This window comes from Hibiscus syriacus, unplaced genomic scaffold, assembly GCF_006381635.1.
Source record: "Hibiscus syriacus cultivar Baekdansim isolate YM2019G1 unplaced genomic scaffold, ASM638163v2 tig00003041_pilon, whole genome shotgun sequence".
Lineage (NCBI taxonomy): Eukaryota > Viridiplantae > Streptophyta > Magnoliopsida > Malvales > Malvaceae > Hibiscus > Hibiscus syriacus.
In genome coordinates, this window is record NW_024061960.1 from 9,933,483 (window position 1) to 9,954,428 (window position 20,946).

The 20,946-nt window shown below is 36.4% G+C and overlaps 3 protein-coding genes across 5 annotated transcripts; 2 read left to right on the forward strand and 1 right to left on the reverse strand.

Annotated features, from left to right (window-relative positions):
- The first annotated feature begins 1,591 nt into the window (after positions 1–1,591).
- On the forward strand, positions 1,592–12,372 carry LOC120172682 (frataxin, mitochondrial-like). Of its 3 annotated transcripts, none has more exons than XM_039180098.1 (6): positions 1,592–1,854; positions 1,958–2,030; positions 2,098–2,145; positions 2,227–2,321; positions 3,854–3,960; positions 4,323–4,750. In XM_039180098.1, the coding sequence occupies exons 1-6, from the start codon at positions 1,631–1,633 to the stop codon at positions 4,337–4,339; spliced, it is 564 nt and encodes a 187-aa protein (XP_039036029.1). In that variant the 5' UTR covers positions 1,592–1,630; the 3' UTR covers positions 4,340–4,750. The 3 variants fall into 3 exon arrangements, with proteins under 3 accessions (XP_039036029.1, XP_039036027.1, XP_039036021.1); XM_039180096.1 differs by lacking the exon at positions 4,323–4,750 and adding an exon at positions 12,362–12,372 and having other exon boundaries at positions 1,594–1,854; positions 3,854–3,989; XM_039180090.1 differs by lacking the exon at positions 4,323–4,750 and having other exon boundaries at positions 1,594–1,854; positions 3,854–4,227.
- LOC120172672 (zinc finger protein CONSTANS-LIKE 1-like) lies at positions 7,139–8,910 on the reverse strand. The gene is made up of 2 exons (XM_039180082.1): positions 8,057–8,910; positions 7,139–7,930 (listed from the first exon to the last, which is right to left on the reverse strand). The coding sequence occupies exons 1-2, from the start codon at positions 8,570–8,572 to the stop codon at positions 7,874–7,876; spliced, it is 573 nt and encodes a 190-aa protein (XP_039036013.1). The 5' UTR covers positions 8,573–8,910; the 3' UTR covers positions 7,139–7,873.
- Positions 12,362–20,576, forward strand: LOC120172706. The gene is given in 17 exon segments (XM_039180108.1): positions 12,362–13,591; positions 13,833–14,348; positions 14,434–14,574; positions 14,709–14,908; positions 14,982–15,042; positions 15,045–15,191; positions 15,293–15,530; positions 15,622–15,772; positions 15,850–16,144; positions 16,930–18,144; positions 18,261–18,722; positions 18,813–18,971; positions 19,056–19,267; positions 19,362–19,572; positions 19,673–19,910; positions 19,990–20,140; positions 20,233–20,576. Coding segments are annotated over 17 exon segments (5,934 nt in total). The 5' UTR covers positions 12,362–12,363; the 3' UTR covers positions 20,542–20,576.
- The last annotated feature ends 370 nt before the right edge of the window (positions 20,577–20,946 follow it).

Sequence of the window (20,946 nt, forward strand, 5' to 3'; positions counted from 1 at the left end):
TATGAATTTAAATTTTTTAAAGAAAATATATAAATATTTTTCAACTTGTTAAAAAAACAAATATATAATAAGGACAATTTGGTCAAATATACATTTCAATAATCTTTTATTCCTTTAACCAAACACGATGATATTACATTCCTGCTAAACCAACCAAACACAAAATACAACATTTCCAGTAATCCTATTCTCTGGTAATCTTTTATTCCCACTGGTAATCTTTTATTCCCACTGGTAATCTTACATTCCGTGAACCAAACGCACCCTAAATATTTTATTAGTTATTTTTTAGATTTCGGGTTCGAATAGTTATAGGATGCGTATGTATTATTAATGATTGAAAAAGATTTTGAACGTATAATATATTATAATCATTCGGACCGTATAAAAATTAAATTAAAATTTATAGTTGGTTGTATAATTGGAAAGTTGATAAGGTTGAGACGTGAGTTAAAAAGATTAAAAATGAGGAAGATTGGCAAAGACATTAAATGCAGAGTGCCGTGTTTGTGTAGGGTTAGGTCTTCATATTTATGGTATCTCCTCCAACCTTCGCTTTCGATGGCAACATTTGTTTGAAGTGGAAATGACTCATCTTAGCCATTAATTACATCTTCCAAGTGGAACATTTTTTTTCATGCAACCATCTTACATGTGTCCTTTATCTCATATTTCTTACAAAATTTTATGAAATCTAATAATTAATAAAAAAAATGTAAAAGATTGTGATACAATTAAGGACGTAATTATGCCAACGAGGGATGGCACAAGTCTGGTAATTTCCATCTAAAATAGTTTAGAGGCCATTGAGTCATTCCTTTGGAATATAGAAAAGCTATTTAAATTTTATAAATAAAGTTAACAGATTTTTAAATGTTTTATTAATTTTAAAAAATTAACTTTTATCTTTTATATATATATATATATATATATATATATATATATATATATATATATATATATATATATATATATATATATATATATATATATATATATATGCATTATATATGGTTATAGAAATTATTTAAATTGGAATAAATAGTATCATAATATTATAAATATTTACAATTAAATTTAAATATAAACTTCAACAACTTGACTCAACTAAAAAACCAAATCAAATAAAGTTTAGAGACTCAACTCAAAATTGAAAATCAATCCAATAATTGTTATAAATTTCGAGTTATTCGAGTTTTATTTTATAACTCGATTTAAATTTAAAAAAAAATCAAATTGAGTCAATTCGAGTCGGATTTTTTAAATAGAATTGAGTCAAAAATATCGATTTTTTAAATTAAATCGAGTTTTGTTCACCACTGATGTTGATAGAGAGGACAACTAAACTCAATCCACAATAATTTATTCTAAAATTTTAATCTTTATATATATTATAACAGCAACAATACCAATTAAAACTTGACTGGCAAAAGCCTAATCAAATAATCAATCTTCGGGCTGAAACTTGTGATCCATCAACTAACAATCAAAAACGTAGAGTAACCAAATTGATTGAATTATTTCATCTACCGAGAACGGCCCAGAAAAGGGGAAATTGCACGATGGAAAGCCCACCTAGCATTTCAGTCTTTACTCTTCTGGACTAGCGATTTGCAGAGTCTGATCGACAATGGCTTCCAGGCTACCCTTTCTCAGGAGAATCTCTAAACTTCTCAAAGCTCCGCCTTCGACACCCCTCCGCTCTTTGCGCCATCCACTTGCTATGGGTTTTCTTCTTCCACAAGCTTCGACGCCTAATGTTTCTCCTCGGTTATTCGCTTCTTCTAGAAGCATTTGCTCTGGCCCTCTTAATCTCCCCCAGGATTCTCAAGGACCTGCACCCATTGATTACCGGTAAATATTCAATCTTTCGGGTTTCCCATTAATAATTTTGATTAAGAAAACATTTTTAGTATGACCCTTTTTTTCTTTTGTCCAATCATCACTGTGGAAACAGTTTGGTTCTATCGGAAGATGAATTTCATGGATTAGCTAATTCTACAATCCATGACCTTCAAGAAAAATTAGAGGTAACAACCTTAAATTAACATTTTTTTATTCTTCTTTTTTTAAAAAATAGTTTTGGGTGTGTGGCAGGAATATGGTGATGTTGTTGAACTTGATGGTTTCGATGTAGACTATGGGGTAAGTTTTAAAACTTGTTTATCGGCTTTAGAGATCACTTGGCTTCTTTATGGTAGTTAACACATTGCTTGGATTTAGTAGAATGAAGTGTTGACACTAAAACTCGGGGGTTTGGGCACCTATGTGATGAATAAGCAGACCCCTAATCGGCAAATTTGGTTATCGTCTCCTATAAGGTATAATTGTTTCTTATTCTTCTGTATAATTTGGTCTTGAGAATCTTAGATTTAGCATTGTCTTCTTTGGAATCGAAGGTGCTGTTTTCTTTATATTTGGCTCTCCTTGAGCTGGACATGATTGATTCTCATTGAAGGTGCTTTTTTCTTCTGTATTATTTGGTCTTGAGAATGTTATTATGTTTTGAAACTCTTCGTGTAAAAGATTTCAGCTGGCTGTTACTTTTTAAAATGGAACGAAGAATGATCAGATTTTGGACCTGGTTGAGCTTTGAATGGTCATTGTATGAATAAATGTGATGAACTAGCTGAGTCCTAATCTTCCTGATCATTGATGGGTATATATTTATAAAAAAGAGTCAGCTGTACAACTAAAACTAGATTACATGATTTTTATGCTAATGAAGAGGTGTTATGAACTAGCTGAGTCCTAATCTTCCAGATTGTTGATGGGTATATATTTGTAAAAAAAGTGAGCTGTACAACGAAAAATATGTTTCGTGATTTTGTCGCTTTATGACGAGGCCTTTGTTAGTTATTTCCAAGGGTGTTTGCTTAAATGTTTCAATCTAAAAGTGTGTACCCCCTTCAAGAAAAATAAACAAAAATGTAGAGCGATTTAGTGATCTAAACCAACATTCCTCATGCACATCTGTATCAGTTAATCAATTCACACATATACACTAGTCATTTTGAACTTCAAACCATACTGCTCTGGCCCAAAGAGTTGGGATGTAATTTTCACGTGGCTACTAATTTGGTCGGCCCAAGACTTCAGACGTAGATGCCTAGACGGGAAAGGGTTGGGTTAGTTGTCGGAATAATGTTATTATGTTTTGGAACTTTTCATGTAAGATACAATGAAAAATTATCAGGTCATGAACTTGATTGTGTTTTGAACATGTATCAGTAAAAGTGATGAAATAGTTGGGTTGTAGCCCCTAAATCATTGATACAACTAAAATCGATATCGATGCCTTCTGAAGAGGCCTGTGTTATTAATTTCAAAAGGTGTTTGCTTAAAATTTTCGAACTATAACTGTGTACTCTCTTCAAGTAAGACAAACAGAAACGTAGAACATTTTAGTGGCCTAAATCAGCACTCTTCATGAACATCCACATAATATATATAACATGCCATTTTGAACTTAAAACCATACCGCTCTTTACCCTTTAAAGAGTGACTGGTTAAAAGCTCAGTTTTGTTAATTTTCAATATTTATTTGTCATCTTCAGTTGCCATTGCCTTTTTGTCGTCTTCCCTATAGAGTGGCCACCGGCCACCACAAGGCCAGAAAAATGTTTGAACCTTCTTGCATGCCACTGTTTCTCTAAATAAAGAATGAGGCCTAGGAATTGTAGGGAATCAAGTCCCACCAATTTGGAGGAAAACAAAGATATTTTACCACTGGTGGCATTTCTTCTTTTCTTGAGCTTACATGGGTGCTTCTGTGTTTCTTAGTGATAATCATGTTTCTTGTCAGCTTTCACGAATTGTCTTTTTTATCTTTGATGTAATGTTTTCTGTGCAGTGGTCCATCCAGATTTGATTGGGATCGTAATGTTCAAGCTTGGGTTTATCGACGAACTAAAGCAAATTTGTTGAAACTCTTGGAAAGTGAGTTGGAGCAACTTTGCGGTAAACCAGTGAACCTTTCATAGACTTTTGTAGATCCTATGAATTATGATGTTCGCATAATTTCGACCTTCGAAGCTTATTTCATCACTAAAGCAGTATGCCTCGAATTTCTTCAACAAACTATATCTCAATATTCTTAAACTCTCTCATGGGATGTAATTTTACTGAAAGTAGAATCAGTCCCCAATAAATTATTGTTCAACAGTATGTTAAGACCCTTTTTCACCCAACTTCTTTATGACCGGTATATCGGCCATTATATCCATTTTACCTGCTACTCTGTTTACAGATCAAATATCACATTTCACCCTCGTTGATTGCAGTTTCTCTTGAGAATGTGCATGTCATTGTTCATGTAACAGGTGGCCTAATAAAGTAGCCGGAGCAACTTTATCAACATATAGCCACCAAAGAAATCCCGCTGTTGGACATTTTAGTCAAGGTTTGAGAGCGCAGGCATTATATTAGTAGCATCAAAGACAGGAATCGTTTGAAGAATTAGGTAAAAGACTTGATGGAACACCATGGCTAGTTCATGTCACTAAAAGTCGGGCATTATTGATGCACGCTTAGGAAAGCTATTTGTGTTCGCCTTGTCAGATGGGGTCTATTTGCCAAATTTGGACCGAAAAGCGACATAAATGCAGGACAAGATTGATATGTAAAAAGACTAAAAGCATACAAGATAGCACGCCGAAAGATAGGTGAAGATAAGGCAGGTATGCACCGTATATTTTTAGTGCCTAATTGACGGTCCCTACAATGCTAGCAGCATTCATGCATACAACCAAATATCGTCTTAAGGCCAAATATTCTTAACGTTTCTATTGGTAATTTTATCAAAATAACACATTTTTAAATATTTTTTTTACTAAAATAGTACCTAAACAACATTTTTTATTTAAACGACTCTCTTTTTGCAAAGGTATGCTTACATAGAAATGCCTTTTGAAATCTATGTTTTAAAGGAAGCGATTCTACTTATGTGACAGATTATATTAGTTTTAATTATGATGTCATTCATGATCAAAATGAAAAGAAATGAAAACATTAAGTTAAAAATTATATAAATTATATTTAAAAATAAATATCACATGGGGTATGGGCCTAAAATATATAATTGCATGTGCACAAGCACGAACTAGTTGAACACCGACGATGACATGTATGTATAAATCTTATCTTCAATTATTTAATAAGTGCATGTTTAGAAGATTATATTTAAACACCTTAAAAAACTTATATAAATAATGTGAGATTCGAGAATATCGTGGTAAAATTTTATTGGTTTTGATTTGTCAAAACTAGTTCTTAAGCTTAATTTGACTATTGTTTCCTTGTATACTCAAGATCTCAGTATTCAAAATTATCTTTAACTGGCGTATTGATACAAGTTTGATCGAGTTAAAGAATTGTCTTTGACAATTCAAAATTTACAAATTGATATTTTCAAATGTCACATTGTTTATGTACGAATTTTGTTTAAATAGTCTTCTAAACATATACTCTTTGAATGATTGAAGACAGGACCTATGCTGCTATGCACATGTGTTGATGTCGGCTTGTGCATGCATGATTATGTATCTTAGACACCTGAATAACTTGTTACGATAGTAAAGATACTTCCACACAAGTGTATCTTTATTAAAAGGATACTATTTCGATAAAAAAATTATTTAAATGTTATGTTGATAAGAAAAGTATTGAAAAAGTTATTATTTTGATAAATTTACCGTTTCTTTTTTATCTATAAAATCCAGGCTTAAAAGGTTACAACAAATGTATTATCATTGAACCTGGTGGAGTTTTATAATAGTATACAAAGTTGAGTTGTACAGCTGCCCTCACCGAGTGAATGGCCTAAGATTGAAACGTGAAATACAAGGCAACGCCCATCACTCAAAACCCACAACGACAGTCAACCGGTGAATTGGACAACCCTGAAAAGACACATATATATGATATGTATTGTTCATGTCGTTGTCCATGATGGTGACGTCATGGTCAGCATCAGAATCCTAAGATCAATGAAACATCCTCATTATATCTACGACGGTTGTTGCCGAGATTTTTTAAGTGGCGCCCAATTACCACCACAAATCTCCACACCCCACGGCAAATCTCCACCACTCGATCCTCTGTCTTTTCACCCAAGTGATTCGCCCCTACACTGGACCCTAGCAGTTTCAATTATATTTTCTAAATGCTAAGCTGAATAATCAATTTACAAATGTATTTAATTAATCCAAATGGCTGGTTAGAAATAACAAGCTCCTTTGAACCACAATTTCTGTTTGAGGATCATGATTTTTTTACTATATTTTATGTGGGTTGATGATTCCAATCATGATATACCATTTGCATTATTGAAATTGGTAAATGGGAAATTAAATGAGCTTGAAGCCTCATATGCTTCCACCATCTGATGTTGATGGCCGGCCGTCATCTCAACTGTGCACCAAAAGAAAAAAAAAGGATACAAGTCCATTTATTTATTGCATTCAATTCTGACTGGTGCCGGACAATCAGCTTCCCAGATATTTTGCTTAGAAATTATTAAACAAACATCAAATATCTTCTTCCAGTCACATGTTTGAATCAAGTGACTTTAAAGCATTACAAAACTCGTGCCAACAAAAAATAGAGAAAGAAAATTCCCCTACAGTGAAATTTAATATTTTGTTTATATTTCTCATCTATTTTGTAATCTCATGTTTTATCATTAGATTAAACATGTATTTATGGACAATTAATAAAACTAATAGTAGTGTTTAAGATGCTAAGAATATATTATTACCAATAGTCTTCATGGTTTAAACCAGTCTTTTATCGAATTGAAAAATACTTTCATATAATATATAATTTATTTATTTATTTATGAACTTACCCTACCAAACCAAAAAATTACATATAGAAATAGAATGATGGATAGAGACATGAATGCTTTTATCCTGCACGATTTGTTTCAAAGGTATAAAAGATTAAAAGAAATCTGGAAGAGCATTGTTATTGGAAATCTTTGACAAATGGATACACAGTCGAGTTTGGGATGGCTAACTGCAGTGGGACAATCGGCCACCCGAAGGGATCAAGCCGATGACCAAAGTTCTGTCGCAAAATGGCCCACACACTAGGTGGTGCCTCAACTTGGCTAAGAGAAAACACTCAAAGACATATGTAGACATAAAATGAAATGTTTGTTTACATATTAGGCAATACACAAATACATGCACCACACTCATTCCCCAACTTGCTTGTTTTAGTAGAAGAATATGCATTACAAGTGATGGACATGCACAATCCTGTCTATCCTCAAAAATACATTTTAGAACCAAAAAAAATCAAATTGGTATACGTGCCTTGTGATTGTCCATGGCATTTCACAGACAAAATTCTGACGTCCATAGGGCTGGTGAAACGATGGATAGCCTGAATGGCCAGCCAGCTTTATTAGCGGATGTCGTTCAAAGAATCAAGGACACAGACCCTCTATCTGCTCCTCCACTTGCTACACATCCTTAAGGCTGCTAAAGAAACAACATTAATCTGGAAAAGTATCAGAACAAAAGATCACACTTTGTTTTTGCAGTAATTAGCACTCTTGAATTTTTTTGGATTATTAGTACAAATAAACCCAAACTACAGGCCTACAGGGGTCTCAACATTCCTATCAATGACTATTGTTAGAGTAGGTTAAAGACGATGAGAAATAGCAGGCAAATCAACTCAAATCGGACGGCTAAGAGATTACAATTACTAACGATTTTTTAAGATTTTTTTACTGGATTTTCTCGTACACTTTACTTTTTTTTTTCCTCCTAATGACTCTCTCTACTCAATCGTGCTTCTCGGACTGAATTGCACCGGTTTGATCTGTTGTTTATTTGATCACCTGGAGTCAACCGAAACGGATTCATCCTCTTTTCTGTAAACCGTACCTCCGTTTAGGAGATAAACGATCTGGATCGTCCTGTTTAAGAATATTTTTTAAAAGAATTATTAACTTTTGATTTCACGGAAGAGATTAAACGATCTGAAGGAGAAAGAATAACGAAAAGAGTCTAAAACTGAACAAAGGTCAATAGAGAAAACAAACCTGTGGGTGAAGATCTGAAGCATTTCCTCTCGACCTTTTCAACGAGAACAAATTCGTTGATCTAGAGACTTCTCTTTCACCAGCGGAATAATCTACGCTACTAGAAGAACTGGACGCCGGAGGAGGTGTATCCGCTACTGCTGATGACCACGGCACCACCTGATTATCTCCGTCCTCCACATCATTTTCAACTGAGACGTCATCATCGGAATCATCTCCATCGTCGTCGTTGATACCGCCGTCACCGTCATTTTCCGCTTCGCTCTCTTCTCGATCGCCGCCGTTAACGCACCTCTCACAGACGGAGACCGTGTGACCGAGCTTGGAACCAGTGGCTCTCCACGGAGTCGGAGATTGGCAACCGTGACATAGAAGACACCTCACGTGTCTCGCCACCAGGAAGTTGGCTCCGTGGACTAAAGCGTCGCAACCCCAGCACAAACTGGCTTGGTCCGATTCACAATACGTGGTCGCCGCCAACTTACAGAGCTCACAACTCTTCATCTCCTTCCTCATTTAAACCAAAACACAGATATATTTCCCCTCGATCCACCAGCGAGTTTCTCCTCCTTACGTTTTCTCGACAGAATTCTTACGTTTCTGATTTTCTCTCTCGTGTATTACAGAGAATGAGCGATTCAGAGAGAAGAAAAAGAACCAAACAACTTGCAGTGGCTTATAGGAACAGCCTTGCCTTTTGCTTTAAATTACGGGTTTGCCTTTGCAATTCGCAATTAACCAACCACTACTCGCATGATATTTTTACTTGATTTATTATACTTTCCTTATTTAAATTATATATAGATGTATTCTTCTAGAAAATACCTTTTCACCCCCCAGTTCCTATTTCGAATTATCATTCACTTCAACTTATGAATAAACTTGAACGACGAAATTTGATTTATATCAAGACGAAAAAGAAAGGGGGATAAAATTGAAAATTAGTAAAAGGTACGGAGGAGAAGAAAATTTGGTCTGTGGGAGTCTAGGGTTTTTTGTGTGAAGAGGGAGTGGAAAGGCGAAGGGTGTGGTGCAACGTACTGCCAGGTGTCGCGACGTAAGAGAACAAGATCTTGTGTGGTGCAATGTGTTGGAAATCAGTTGCATTTGCTTGAAATCGAGTTTGTTTTCTTTTTCATTTTATATATTTTAACGTTTAAAGTATACATATAATACCTTGATTATAAGTTGTTATTTGATTTAATTCTATAATTATTAAAAATTATACAATGTCTATTCGATTGTTAATATGCCTAAATTTGTCTTTTTTAATTAAAAAATTTACGATTATTTGAGTTAGACTTTAATTACTAATTAAAACATGCTAAAATCTAATTTTTAAACCGTTTGAGTTATATTTTGTGGATCTAATATTCGTTTATATTATACATTCGAGTTAATGCAAGCCAGTGTTTAAAAGAAACAATAATATCGTAAATATCATTAAAATAAAATTTTATTATTTCTCAATTAATAAGTTAAAATCTAATTTCAACAGTTATCATTTTTTTATTAAAATAATAAATTTAAGATATATAAATATATAAATAATTATTTTATAATTTTTAATAATTAAAATACTCTATAAAACGACATCTTGTGTAGTTTACTTTAGTTTAAAAGCAGCTTGGGTTAGACGGTGACGTGTCGGTTGGGAGTCGATATTCAGATTCGCTTAGCTGGCATTTATCAGAAGCAGAGCTGAGGTTTATCCACGTGGTGGGCAAATGATTTTGGGGATATTATTCGGGTCCCGCAATGTCGGCGATATTTTCATTTTTGCGGACTGGAGTGGACGGCAATCAATTGCGTTAACCAAGCTTATTTAATATTTTACCAAATTAATCGCTTGATGCGATTTTTAGCACCATAATAATACGATTGGTTTTGGCTATTTTTCTGTTTTCCAAAGGGTGTGATGAAAATAATATCTTAAGAAAATAATAAAATATCTCTTTAGAAAATAGTAAATTTTGTAAATAGAAAATTTAAGTGATTGTTAATACTAAATCAAGATTGGTTTGCATTAACATTCTCATCCTCTCGATTCAAATTAAATAGAATTAGTAGAAGACTAATATTTCAAGTTTTAAGATGAAAGTTAATATTAAAATTTTTAAAACTAATAATTTACTTTTATTTTTTATTTTGGTATCCCAAGGTGTCTCCAGGCTTCGCCTGAGACTAATCCTCCGAGGTATTGTCGGGCACGAAAGGTGGGGATCTCTCCCAAGAAGATTTTCTGTATCCACAAGGACTCGAACTTGAAACCACTTGCTTAAGCGACCAGAGCCCCTTCCACTCAGGCCAACCTTCGTTGGTATTTACTTTTATCTTTGATCCTTAAATAAGTCGTATAAATTATGAAAAAATCTACTCTTTCGAGAATCCTCGAACTTCATTGGCGCATGAATAGTCCAAGAATGCTTCATGCCATTACAGCTTGATATGATACTAACATTTATATGTAATTGGCATACTGATTCAAAATTTAAATCAATAATTACATAAGAACTTAAATAAATAGATTATGTAAGGTGGGACGTTACTAATTGAAATTTTCTAATGGCTATGGGTACTGGGTGGATTCATTCCTTAATTAAAACCCGTTGAGGTGAGGTCATTACCAATTCCATTTTTTTTTGTTTAAATCTTAGGCATTAATGATATTATTAGATATTAACTCAAAATTTCATTCAAAATTAAATTGAATTTTATTGTAATTATATTTGTTAAAGATGGGTACTTGGTGATATTTTTTGGATAAATCGTTATTTTATTATCCAAGAACAGTAACAAATACAAAATCATCAGAGGACAGAAGCAATGATCAGCCTATACAAAAGAATCAGATCATTCAATACCCCAATGCTCACATAGAGTAATGTTAACAATATCATTCCTATTAATATTCCTATCGCTCAATTGAATTCTAACAGTATTCTTAATGTTAAGAAATAGTTCTTGTAAGTTTTTGGATCGATCTTGAAATAGTCATTTGTTGCGCGTCTCAAAGAGTATAGATAAGAGCTGTTAATGCAAGTTTCATTATCTAAGTTTGAAGGGATTTTCCTTTCCAGTTTGTGCTTGCCCACATGATAAGATCTTCCCAAGAATAAATATTGAATGGCATACCAGAGGAGGAGAAAACAACATACCAAAGTTGGTTAGCCATTGGGCAGTAGAAGAACAAATGCTCCCTTGTTTAACAAGGATCGTCACAGAGAAGGCATTTACGGTCACTAATAATACTCATATGGAAGATCCTATCTCTAGTTGGTAATCGATCAAGTAAAGCCATCCAAGTGATTAAACTAAATTTAGGAACGTGAAGAGGGAACCAGATATTTTTTTTGCCATGGAACTTGAGGTTTTTTATCAAACAAAGCATCCCATATATCAGAACTCTTTTCTGTTCTAGCAGTAAGAATGGGATAAGCCACAGTTCGAAGTTTGAATATACGCTTAAGGCTCCAGCTGAAAGAAGAACCAATATGAACAGTCCAAAAATCATTGCCTTTGAGAATTCATATGAGGAAATTATTTTGAAGAGATATAATCTTTTTATAGTCTACAACTTTGGGGTTTATGTTACAAAAGTGAATTTTGTTAAGTTATTGAGAGAAGAATTTGGGATACTCTGAGTTTTGGTATATATATCGAATTTTAGGACACATAGTATATCATGTATTTGTATATTTGGTGATTTCTATATTTATAATAGATTATTTATTCTTCTCATCCGAGGTGATAGACAAGATTGAATCACGTTAAATTTTACTTCTTGTGCATGTATTATTTTATGTTAATATCGATTTAATTATTTTTTCACTTTAAAATTCTGAATAGATACAAATTTTTAAATGGCCAATGTCTCTATGTTGATGGTTTCGTATTTTAATGCTATGCTTAAACTTTAAACCATAAGCCAGTTCCTTTTATGAATCGCTGCCTGGTTTTCGATCACGACAAAAGGTTCCGGTGTAACTCTTTTACAGGGACTCTTTTGTTTTCTTGGTCGCTGCCGACAAAATAGAAAAGATGTACTGTCAATATCGAGACACTGGTTGAACAGCCAAGGAAAATGAGGGGATAAGTTCTTATGATCATACAAAATTCATCCAACACTTCATCATTATTGTTACTAATTTAATCCCATTTTAAAAAACTGCTTAGATAAAACAAACTCTGGAAAAAACACCAGCAACTTCATTTCTGAAAGCAATTCCCTGTAGAGCTGGGAAATCAAAATCTGCAGTCGAATTCGATCTAGATAACAAGTAGCAGCAGGGAATAGGAAAGAAGTTATGTTCTACAGGAGAACTGGGAGGTGGTCAATAGTACTTCATTTCCTCTCTACCATCTTGTCCTGCTATACACTTTTGATATTATCTTCTCTTTGTGGCCGCTTTGCTAGAGATACTATAACAGTAAATTTTAGTGTAGCTGATGGACAAACTATTGTTTCAGCTGGAAATCGATATGAATTGGGGTTCTTTGGCCCATCAGGAAGCTCTAACGTGAAGAGATATGTCGGGATATGGTACACCTCCACTCCACAAACAGTTGTGTGGGTTGCTAATAGAAAACAGCCACTTCCAGATAAAACTGGAATTCTACATATTGCGGGTGGTAACATCCGGATATCTGATGAGCAAAGGAACATTTATTGGTGTACGAAGCTCCGGTTAAAACGTACGAACCTCGGTTTGCTGGTGGCGAAGCTCAATGATACTGGTAACTTAATTATGTACGATAGTGATGGGTTAGGGATAAACCTATGGCAGAGCTTTGACTGTCCAACGGATACATTTCTTGTCGGTATGAAGATGGATGAGAATTTAGTTTTAACTTCATGGACCAGTGAAGAAGATCCTGCACCTGGAAACTTTACGTTCAAACAAGATTTGCAAGCAACTCGACTGGTTGTCATGAACAAGAGTATCACTTACTGGAGATCATGGCGGGGGTCAGGTGAAATCTTTGAATTACTCAACAACTTGAATTTTAGTGGGGATAACTCAGGAGTTCACATAAATGAAAGCCTGGTGATGAATTTCACTGGAGATTTGCAGTTCTGGAAGCTCGGTTCAGAGATGAAAAACAGGTCATTGATATGGTGGGAGCCAAGAGATAGATGCAGTAAGTACAATTACTGTGGAAACTTTGGCACCTGTAACGTCAACAACAAGTTACCATGCAAATGTTTGCCTGGTTTCAAACCTAGACTCGCAGAGAAATGGAATGCTGGAGAATTCGAGGAAGGTTGCTCCAGAAACTCTGCATCACACGGGGATTACTTCTTAAGGTTGAAAAGGATGAAATTGGAATATCCAGAATCACCATTCGGTGTTGATGATGGAAAAGCCTGTGAGGCCGAATGCCTCAGTAACAGCCAGTGCCAGGCATATTCAGTAAATTCCAGTAACAACAGGCAACTTTCATGTTTAATATGGACTGATGAACTCAAAAATATTCAGGACGATCAAGTTGATGGCTACGATATCTATGTCCGTTTGCTACTGTCTGATTTAGGTACTTTGCTCTTCACTTTTACCATAGATCAATACTTCTTTTTTGTTGGCTAATTTAGAGCGGATTCTATAGACAATCTGCATACTATTTTAACAAATGCAGAAAAAAAGGCATATTGTTGTTCCTCTTCAATCTGATGTTGCAAATTGCAGCATTCATAGAGTTGTGACCTCTTGCAGGAACAATTATCATCAGCTCAGAAGTAAAAGCTTGATTTAACTATATCTATTCTACTTTGCAGAATCAACGTTTAGAAGTTGTAGAACTTGTGGAACAAACTTGGTCCCTTATCCCCTAAGCACTGATTCAAGTTGCGGTGATCCTATGTATCGCAGCTTCGACTGTAATGATGGTTCATACCAACTAAGCTTTAGGACACCCGGTGGCAGCTACACTGTAACCAATGTCGACCCCGAGGCACGCATATTTGTTATCAAAATACAATCTGCAGAAGCAATTGATTGTAATGCTATGCAGTCATCAGGAAGCAAAATTCTGCAGCTCAATCCATCATCTCCATTCAATGTGACCAGCAGTTGCAGCAGTGATGTTGGAAACTTCACTAGCGATTCTCCAATGAATGGTACGATTGAAGTAGAAATTAGTTGGAAGCCACCATTAGAGCCAATCTGTGATTCATCTGCTGATTGCAAGGATTGGCCGTTTTCGACTTGCAATGAAACAAGAAACGGACAAAAAAGGTGTCGGTGTGACCCTACCTTTCGTTGGGACGGCTCTGCTTTAAACTGTACTCCAGGTTAGGATTAATTTGACAGCACCAGCCTCTGAAGCACTCTTGGCATGGCATTTTTTTGACCTATTTTGTGCTGGTTTTCTTGCAGTGCTCAAACAATCAGAAGAGTCTTTTAATAAAAGCCAGGGATTCCCTCTTATCCTTGTAATATCTCTGCCAATTGCATTGGTCTTTTTGTGCAGCATTGTTTCTATTTACTCGTGGAGGAAGAAAATGGTAAAGAAGAGAGGTAAGTGTGGACTTTGGAGCATCTTTTACACTGTCCATATCCAACTCCCATTTACTTGTGGAGGAAGAAAATGGTATTTCATGTGCAGACCGTTTTTAACAAAGGGTGGTTGTTGTATCCACTTTTGACTTCAGCAAAACAAAGAAAAGCTCATCTTCAACGGTACGACACCGAGAGAGGTGTTAAAGAGCTGATGGAGTCGAGCCATTTTGAAGGACAAGACGGGACAGGCATAGACGTACCTTTCTTTGATTTCAAATGCATAGTAGCTGCAACAGACAATTTCTCAGATGAACACAAACTTGGAAAAGGAGGGTTCGGGCCGGTTTACAAGGTACATTTTTCAGAATTTCACAAGTTCATATAATTTGTTCTTAGTTACAAAATGCTAATGACTATGATCCCAGGGTAAGTTTCCAGGAGGTCAAGAAATTGCTATAAAGAGGCTGGCGAGTGTTTCCGGACAGGCTCGGATGAATTCAAAAACGAAGTTGTGTTGATTGCTAAACTTCAACACCGAAATCTTGTGAGGCTATTAGGCTACTGCATACGAGGAGAGGAAAAGATTCTACTGTATGAATATATGCCCAACAAGAGCTTAGACTCTTTCATATTTGGTTTGTCATTGAAACCTTGTCTTATTCAATCCAGACTCATAGAGAAACCACAAATATATAGCTGATATACATGTTATGGTCTTCGATGTCAAATTTTAAAGACGAAACACTTAGCCTGCAATTGAACTGGGGGACACGGTTCAACATCATTTTGGGAGTCGCTAGAGGATTGCTTTATCTTCACCAAGATTCTAGGCTGAGAATCATCCACAGAGATTTGAAAACTAGTAACATATTACTAGACGAAGAGATGAATCCGAAAATATCAGATTTCGGCCTTGCACGGATGATCCAAGGAAAACAAACCGAAGGAAGCACAGGAAGAGTTATTGGTACATAGTGAGTTCCTAATTTTTCTTAATTGCAGCAGAACAAATTAGTTCCTTTTTCCATCTGCAGATCTAATCTTAAATATTGTTTTAAAATGCAGTGGATATATGGCGCCGGAATACGCATTAGAAGGAGTTTTCTCGGTAAAATCGGATGTTTTCAGCTTCGGTGTAGTGATGCTCGAGATAATTAGTGGGAAAAAGAACGTGAGGTTTTATCATGTGGAAAATACACCAAGCCTTATTGCTTATGTAAGTAGAGATGAACGTTTCATTCTACCATGCCATGTATTCTTGTGTTAGAATTGGAATTGTAAATGATGCTGCAGGCATGGAGATTGTGGCAAGAAGGCAAGGGGTTGGATATAACGGACAAGACGTTGCGGTCGAGTTGCGACGAGAGTGAGGTGTTGAGGTGCTTGCACGTCGGGCTGTTATGCGTGCAGGAAGATCCCGGCGAACGCCCCAACATGTCCAACGTTGTTGTCTTGCTCGGTAGCGAAACTGCAAGCCTTCCGGTTCCGAAGCAGCCAGCTTTTCTGACGACGAGAACACTTTCTAGCACAGCTTCTACGTCTAGTAAGGCGGATAATAATACCGAAATCACTGCATCTCTTGACGAAGGCCGATGATCCTTTTCATGTGTCAAATTCTATCATTAGTATAGTAACTGTACTAATATCATTAGTATAGGAGACTAGGCTTTCGAGATGATGATGTCTGTCGTTGTAATATCAGCATCATCATGAATGCCATATGATGTAAACATGATAATTTAAAAAATAATTAAAATAAAAAACGAAAACGAAAATTTAGACGTCAAATCAAAATAAGAAAAAATATTAAATAAGAATATAAAATATTTAAGTGAAAATAAGGAGGGAGATGGTTTGTTGGTGGCATTAGATGAAAGCGACCGGCACACATTTGGGACGGGGATGGTTTCAGTCTCTAAAACAAAAGCCGAAAACATTGAAAAATAGTGTAAGGGAGTCGCTTTCATCTTAATATAAAATGAATCTGAAATATTTTAAAACAGCAACTTCATGGAGTTCCGCGATATCAGTAATCAAATCTTTAATCACACAATACGACGAGCAACAGTTAAAGAGCATTGGCGGTGCTTTCTTTTTGCCAAGATTATGTGCAGGAAAAGCAAAAGAGTAACCCCCCCAAGTCAAACTTTTTTCCTTTCCACGAGGGAAAATCCATATTTTAAATCACAGTATTAACTGCCCTTGTTCTTGTGGGGGAGTTTTAGATAATGGAAATCACCACCACGCTGCTTCTTCCATACACAAGACATTATGAAAATCTCTGCATAAACATGTTAGAACACAAGTGATTTTTAAAGCCAATGACTTCTATATTTGTTTTCTTGCTGTTTTTCAGTTGTTCTTCTGCTAAAGATGTCATCACAGTGAACATTTCGATCAATGATGGTGAAGGAGAAAGCTTGGTTTCACCAGGGAAAAAGTTTGAACTCGGATTTTTTACTCCTAATGGAAGCTTCAAGCCTAAGACCAGGAGATACTTGGGGATATGGTATTATGGTTCAAATCCACAAACAGTCGTGTGGGTTGCCAATAGAGGCAAGCCGCTTTTCGATGATAGCGGAGTCTTTGTCGTTGCAGAAGATGGAAACCTCAAGGTATTGGATCGAAATGGGAAATCTCTCTGGTCGACGAATATTGAAGCAGTGCCTTGCGGAACAAGAAAGGCCAAGCTGAGTGATACAGGGAACCTGGTGCTGATCCATGAAGAAAACATTGTCTGGCAAAGTTTCGATAACCCGACTGATACATTTCTTCCAGGCATGAAAATGGATGGTGACATGATACTAACATCATGGAAGAGTTTGGATGATCCAGCTCCAGGGAACTTCACGTTTGAGATAGACCAAGAAAGGGTAAATCAGTTCATTATTTGGAAAAGAACAACAAGGTATTGGAAAAGTGGTGTTTCGGGTAAATTCATCGGCCCCGATGGTATGCCCTCGGCCATGCCATCGGTAATTTCTTTCTTTTTGTCGAATTTCACCTCGGTTGTACTCCACAACGAGTCCATGCCTCATCTTACGTCATCGTTATATAGTGATACAAGGATGATTATCGGTTTCTCCGGACAGATTCAGTATTTCAAGTGGGATTCTAATAAGATCTGGTCCATAATTTGGGCAGAGCCTAGAGATAAATGCAGTATCTACAATGCGTGTGGAAATTTCGGTAGCTGCAATACTAACAATGACTTGATGTGTAAATGTTTACCAGGATTTTCACCTAGCTCCCCTGCAAATTGGAATAACCAGGATTACTCTGATGGATGCACCAGGAACTCGAGGATATGCAACAAGAATTCTAAGATCGACAAGTTCTTGAGTTTGAAAATGATGGAAGTCGGGAATCCAGACTCTCAGTTTAATGCGAAGAATGAAATGGAATGCAAATTCGAGTGTCTTAGCAACTGTCAATGCCAGGCTTATTCCTATGAAGAGCCTGATGTTATGCAACAAGGTGGTAGCAGCATTGCTGCTTGCTGGATATGGTTGGAAGATCTGAACAATATCCAGGAGGAGTATCAAGGGGGCCGTAATGTTAATGTCCGGTTATCCGTTTCTGATGTAGGTACAATTCTCTTCCTTCTGAAATTTTCTTGATTTCATGATTCGTTATAAGTTAATAATACATTTTTCTTTATGATTATCCTCTATCTGAATTTGAAATCCATTCTATTTCTGCAGAATCAACCAGAAGTTGCGAGACTTGTGGGACAAACCTGATTCCATATCCACTTAGTACCGGACCGAAATGCGGTGATGCAATGTACTACAGTTTTCGCTGCAACATCACTTCAGGTGAAGTTACCTTTGATGTCCCCAGGGGAACCTATAGAGTGACAAACATAGATCCAGAAACACGAAAATTCATCATTCAAACCAACGAAGCAAACGATTTCAAGGCAGGAAATTCGGGTGATGATTTCTTTCAGTTCAAGCAACCATCTCCATTTCATGTTACTAGCAGATGTACTGTCGATGAAGTGGAGATAGGCTGGGATCCTCCATTGGAGCCAACCTGCTCTTCACCTACAGATTGCAAAGATTGGCCAAATTCAACTTGTAATGTAACAAGCTACAGGAAGAAAAGGTGCCTCTGCAATACAAACTTCCGATGGGATAACTCGAGTCTAAATTGCACTGAAGGTAGAATGATACCGTTACTCGAGCAAAACATATAAGTTTCAAGTCTACATGTTTAAAATTTAATAAAAGGACCCTTTTCTGTTCCTGCAGATAACGGTTATGGACAAAAGAGATACAAGTCTTCAACTAGAAAGATGGCTTTATCTCTGATTCTCGTGATAGCCTGCATTAGCATAGTAGTTCTAATTGTCGTGCCAAGCGCCATTGTTTATGTTTACTTGAAGAGGAGGAAACTGACCAAGGGAGAAGGTAATTAGCAACAAAATTTTCTACAGATGTTTCAAGGATCATTCTATTTGGTTAACAAAGGAGGTAAGTTCATTTAAAATGTAGGGATATGGGGAAGCATTCAAAGAAATTCTGCACTTCACTTGTATGGCAGAGAGAGACATGTCAAAAACCTGATCGATTCGGGACGGCTTAAAGAAGAGGATACAGGTGGCATAGAGGTACCATTTTTTCATTTAGAAAGCATTCTAGCTGCAACAAAGAACTTCTCAAACGCAAACAAGCTTGGACAAGGGGGATTCGGACCTGTTTACAAGGTCATATGCTCTTATTCTACCACTGTTTGAATCCCATCTTTCTAGTTTCTTTCGGTTAAAACCGATTGCTTGAAACCGTAACCTATATCACCAGGGTAAGTTTCCTGGAGGGCAAGAAATTGCCGTGAAGAGGCTGTCTAGTGGTTCAGGGCAAGGCTTGGAGGAATTCAAAAACGAGGTCGTGCTGATTGCGAGACTTCAACATAGAAATCTTGTTAGACTATTAGGATATTGTGTTGCAGGAGATGAAAAGATGCTGCTCTATGAGTATATGCCTAACAAAAGCTTAGACTCCTTCATATTTGGTAAGTTAAATGTGTCTTCTCAAATATATGAATTCATAGGCCATCACTAAATAGTCACTAAAATATGTGTACTTGAATGGAAATGACAAACCTTAACAAGATCCGAATCTATGCATTCTGCTGGACTGGGATATGCGATACCGCATAATATTGGGAATCGCTCGAGGCCTTCTATATCTCCACCAAGATTCAAGGCTGAGGATAATTCACAGAGATCTAAAAACTAGCAACATTCTACTGGATGAAGAGATGAACCCGAAAATTTCCGATTTCGGGATGGCAAGGATCTTCGGTGGCAAAGAAACTTCAGCAAACACAAATAGAGTAGTGGGAACCTAGTAAGCTTTGCTTTTACTTGAATGTGATTGTACAACTATATAATAAACTAGCTTTGAACCTTTAGTTCCGATGATGCAGCGGCTACATGTCACCCGAGTACGCACTAGACGGACTTTTCTCATTCAAATCAGACGTCTTTAGCTTTGGTGTCGTTGTAATTGAGATCGTGAGTGGGAAACGGAACACCGGATTTTATCAGCCTGAAAAATCTTTGAGCCTTCTAGGATATGTAAGTTATATTAGTATGTGCTATTTTAGTAACCCTCTTTTAACTTATTAACTACTTAATTTTTTGTCTGTATGTTGTACAATTGTTCCCAGGCGTGGCATATGTGGAGAGTAGACAAGGCAATGGACTTGTTGGACCAGACACTGCGTGAGAGTTGCAAAGCAGACGAGCTCCTAAATTGTCTGAACGTAGGGCTGCTGTGCGTACAAGAAGACCCCAACGATCGTCCCACCATGTCGCAGGTACTTTTCATGCTCGGCAGCGAAAACGCTTCGGTCCCAGCTCCAAAACAACCGGCATTCGTGGTCAGGCGATGCCCTTCTAGCAAAGCTTCTTCGTCCAGCAAACCGGAGACATTTTCCCAGAATGAGCTAACCGTTACTTTGGAACATGGTAGGTAGTAGTCACCTCTACGAGAATCAATTTCAATTGTTTACTAGTCGTTCCTCGTGTACTTTTTCCTACATTTAGTAATTCGTACTGCCCCTGGTTTTGCAATTATTTCAAATCTTGAATTCGAAAGGATCTATTCGGCCCAACCGAAAGGTGCACTAAAAAACCTATCTAATTTTTCTGGGCCTGGAAAAGGTTACAGATAATGGAGTCGTTGGAGAGAATGGAGCCACGCTTTTTATGATTATTTTATCTTATTCAGTTTGACTTTAAAATCACCATGATAATTCTGTGAAAAGTATAATTTCCAAATGTCCATGAAATACACAAAGCTGGCGAATGCATGCAACTATTTGTGCTAATAAATTTCTCCAAATACACAGTGTACGTAAAGAAAGGATGATAATGGTGAA

Coding starts and splice junctions, on each gene's coding strand:
- LOC120172682 (XM_039180096.1), top strand. CDS start 1,631: ATGGCTTCCAGGCTACCCTTTCTCAGGAGAATCTCTAAACTTCTCAAA. Junction 2,031..2,097: donor ACCTTCAAGAAAAATTAGAG/GTAACAACCTTA, acceptor GGTGTGTGGCAG/GAATATGGTGATGTTGTTGA. Junction 2,146..2,226: donor GTTTCGATGTAGACTATGGG/GTAAGTTTTAAA, acceptor TGGATTTAGTAG/AATGAAGTGTTGACACTAAA.
- LOC120172672 (XM_039180082.1), bottom strand. CDS start 8,572: ATGAGGAAGGAGATGAAGAGTTGTGAGCTCTGTAAGTTGGCGGCGACC. Junction 7,931..8,056: donor CTTCAGATCTTCACCCACAG/GTTTGTTTTCTC, acceptor ATTCTTAAACAG/GACGATCCAGATCGTTTATC.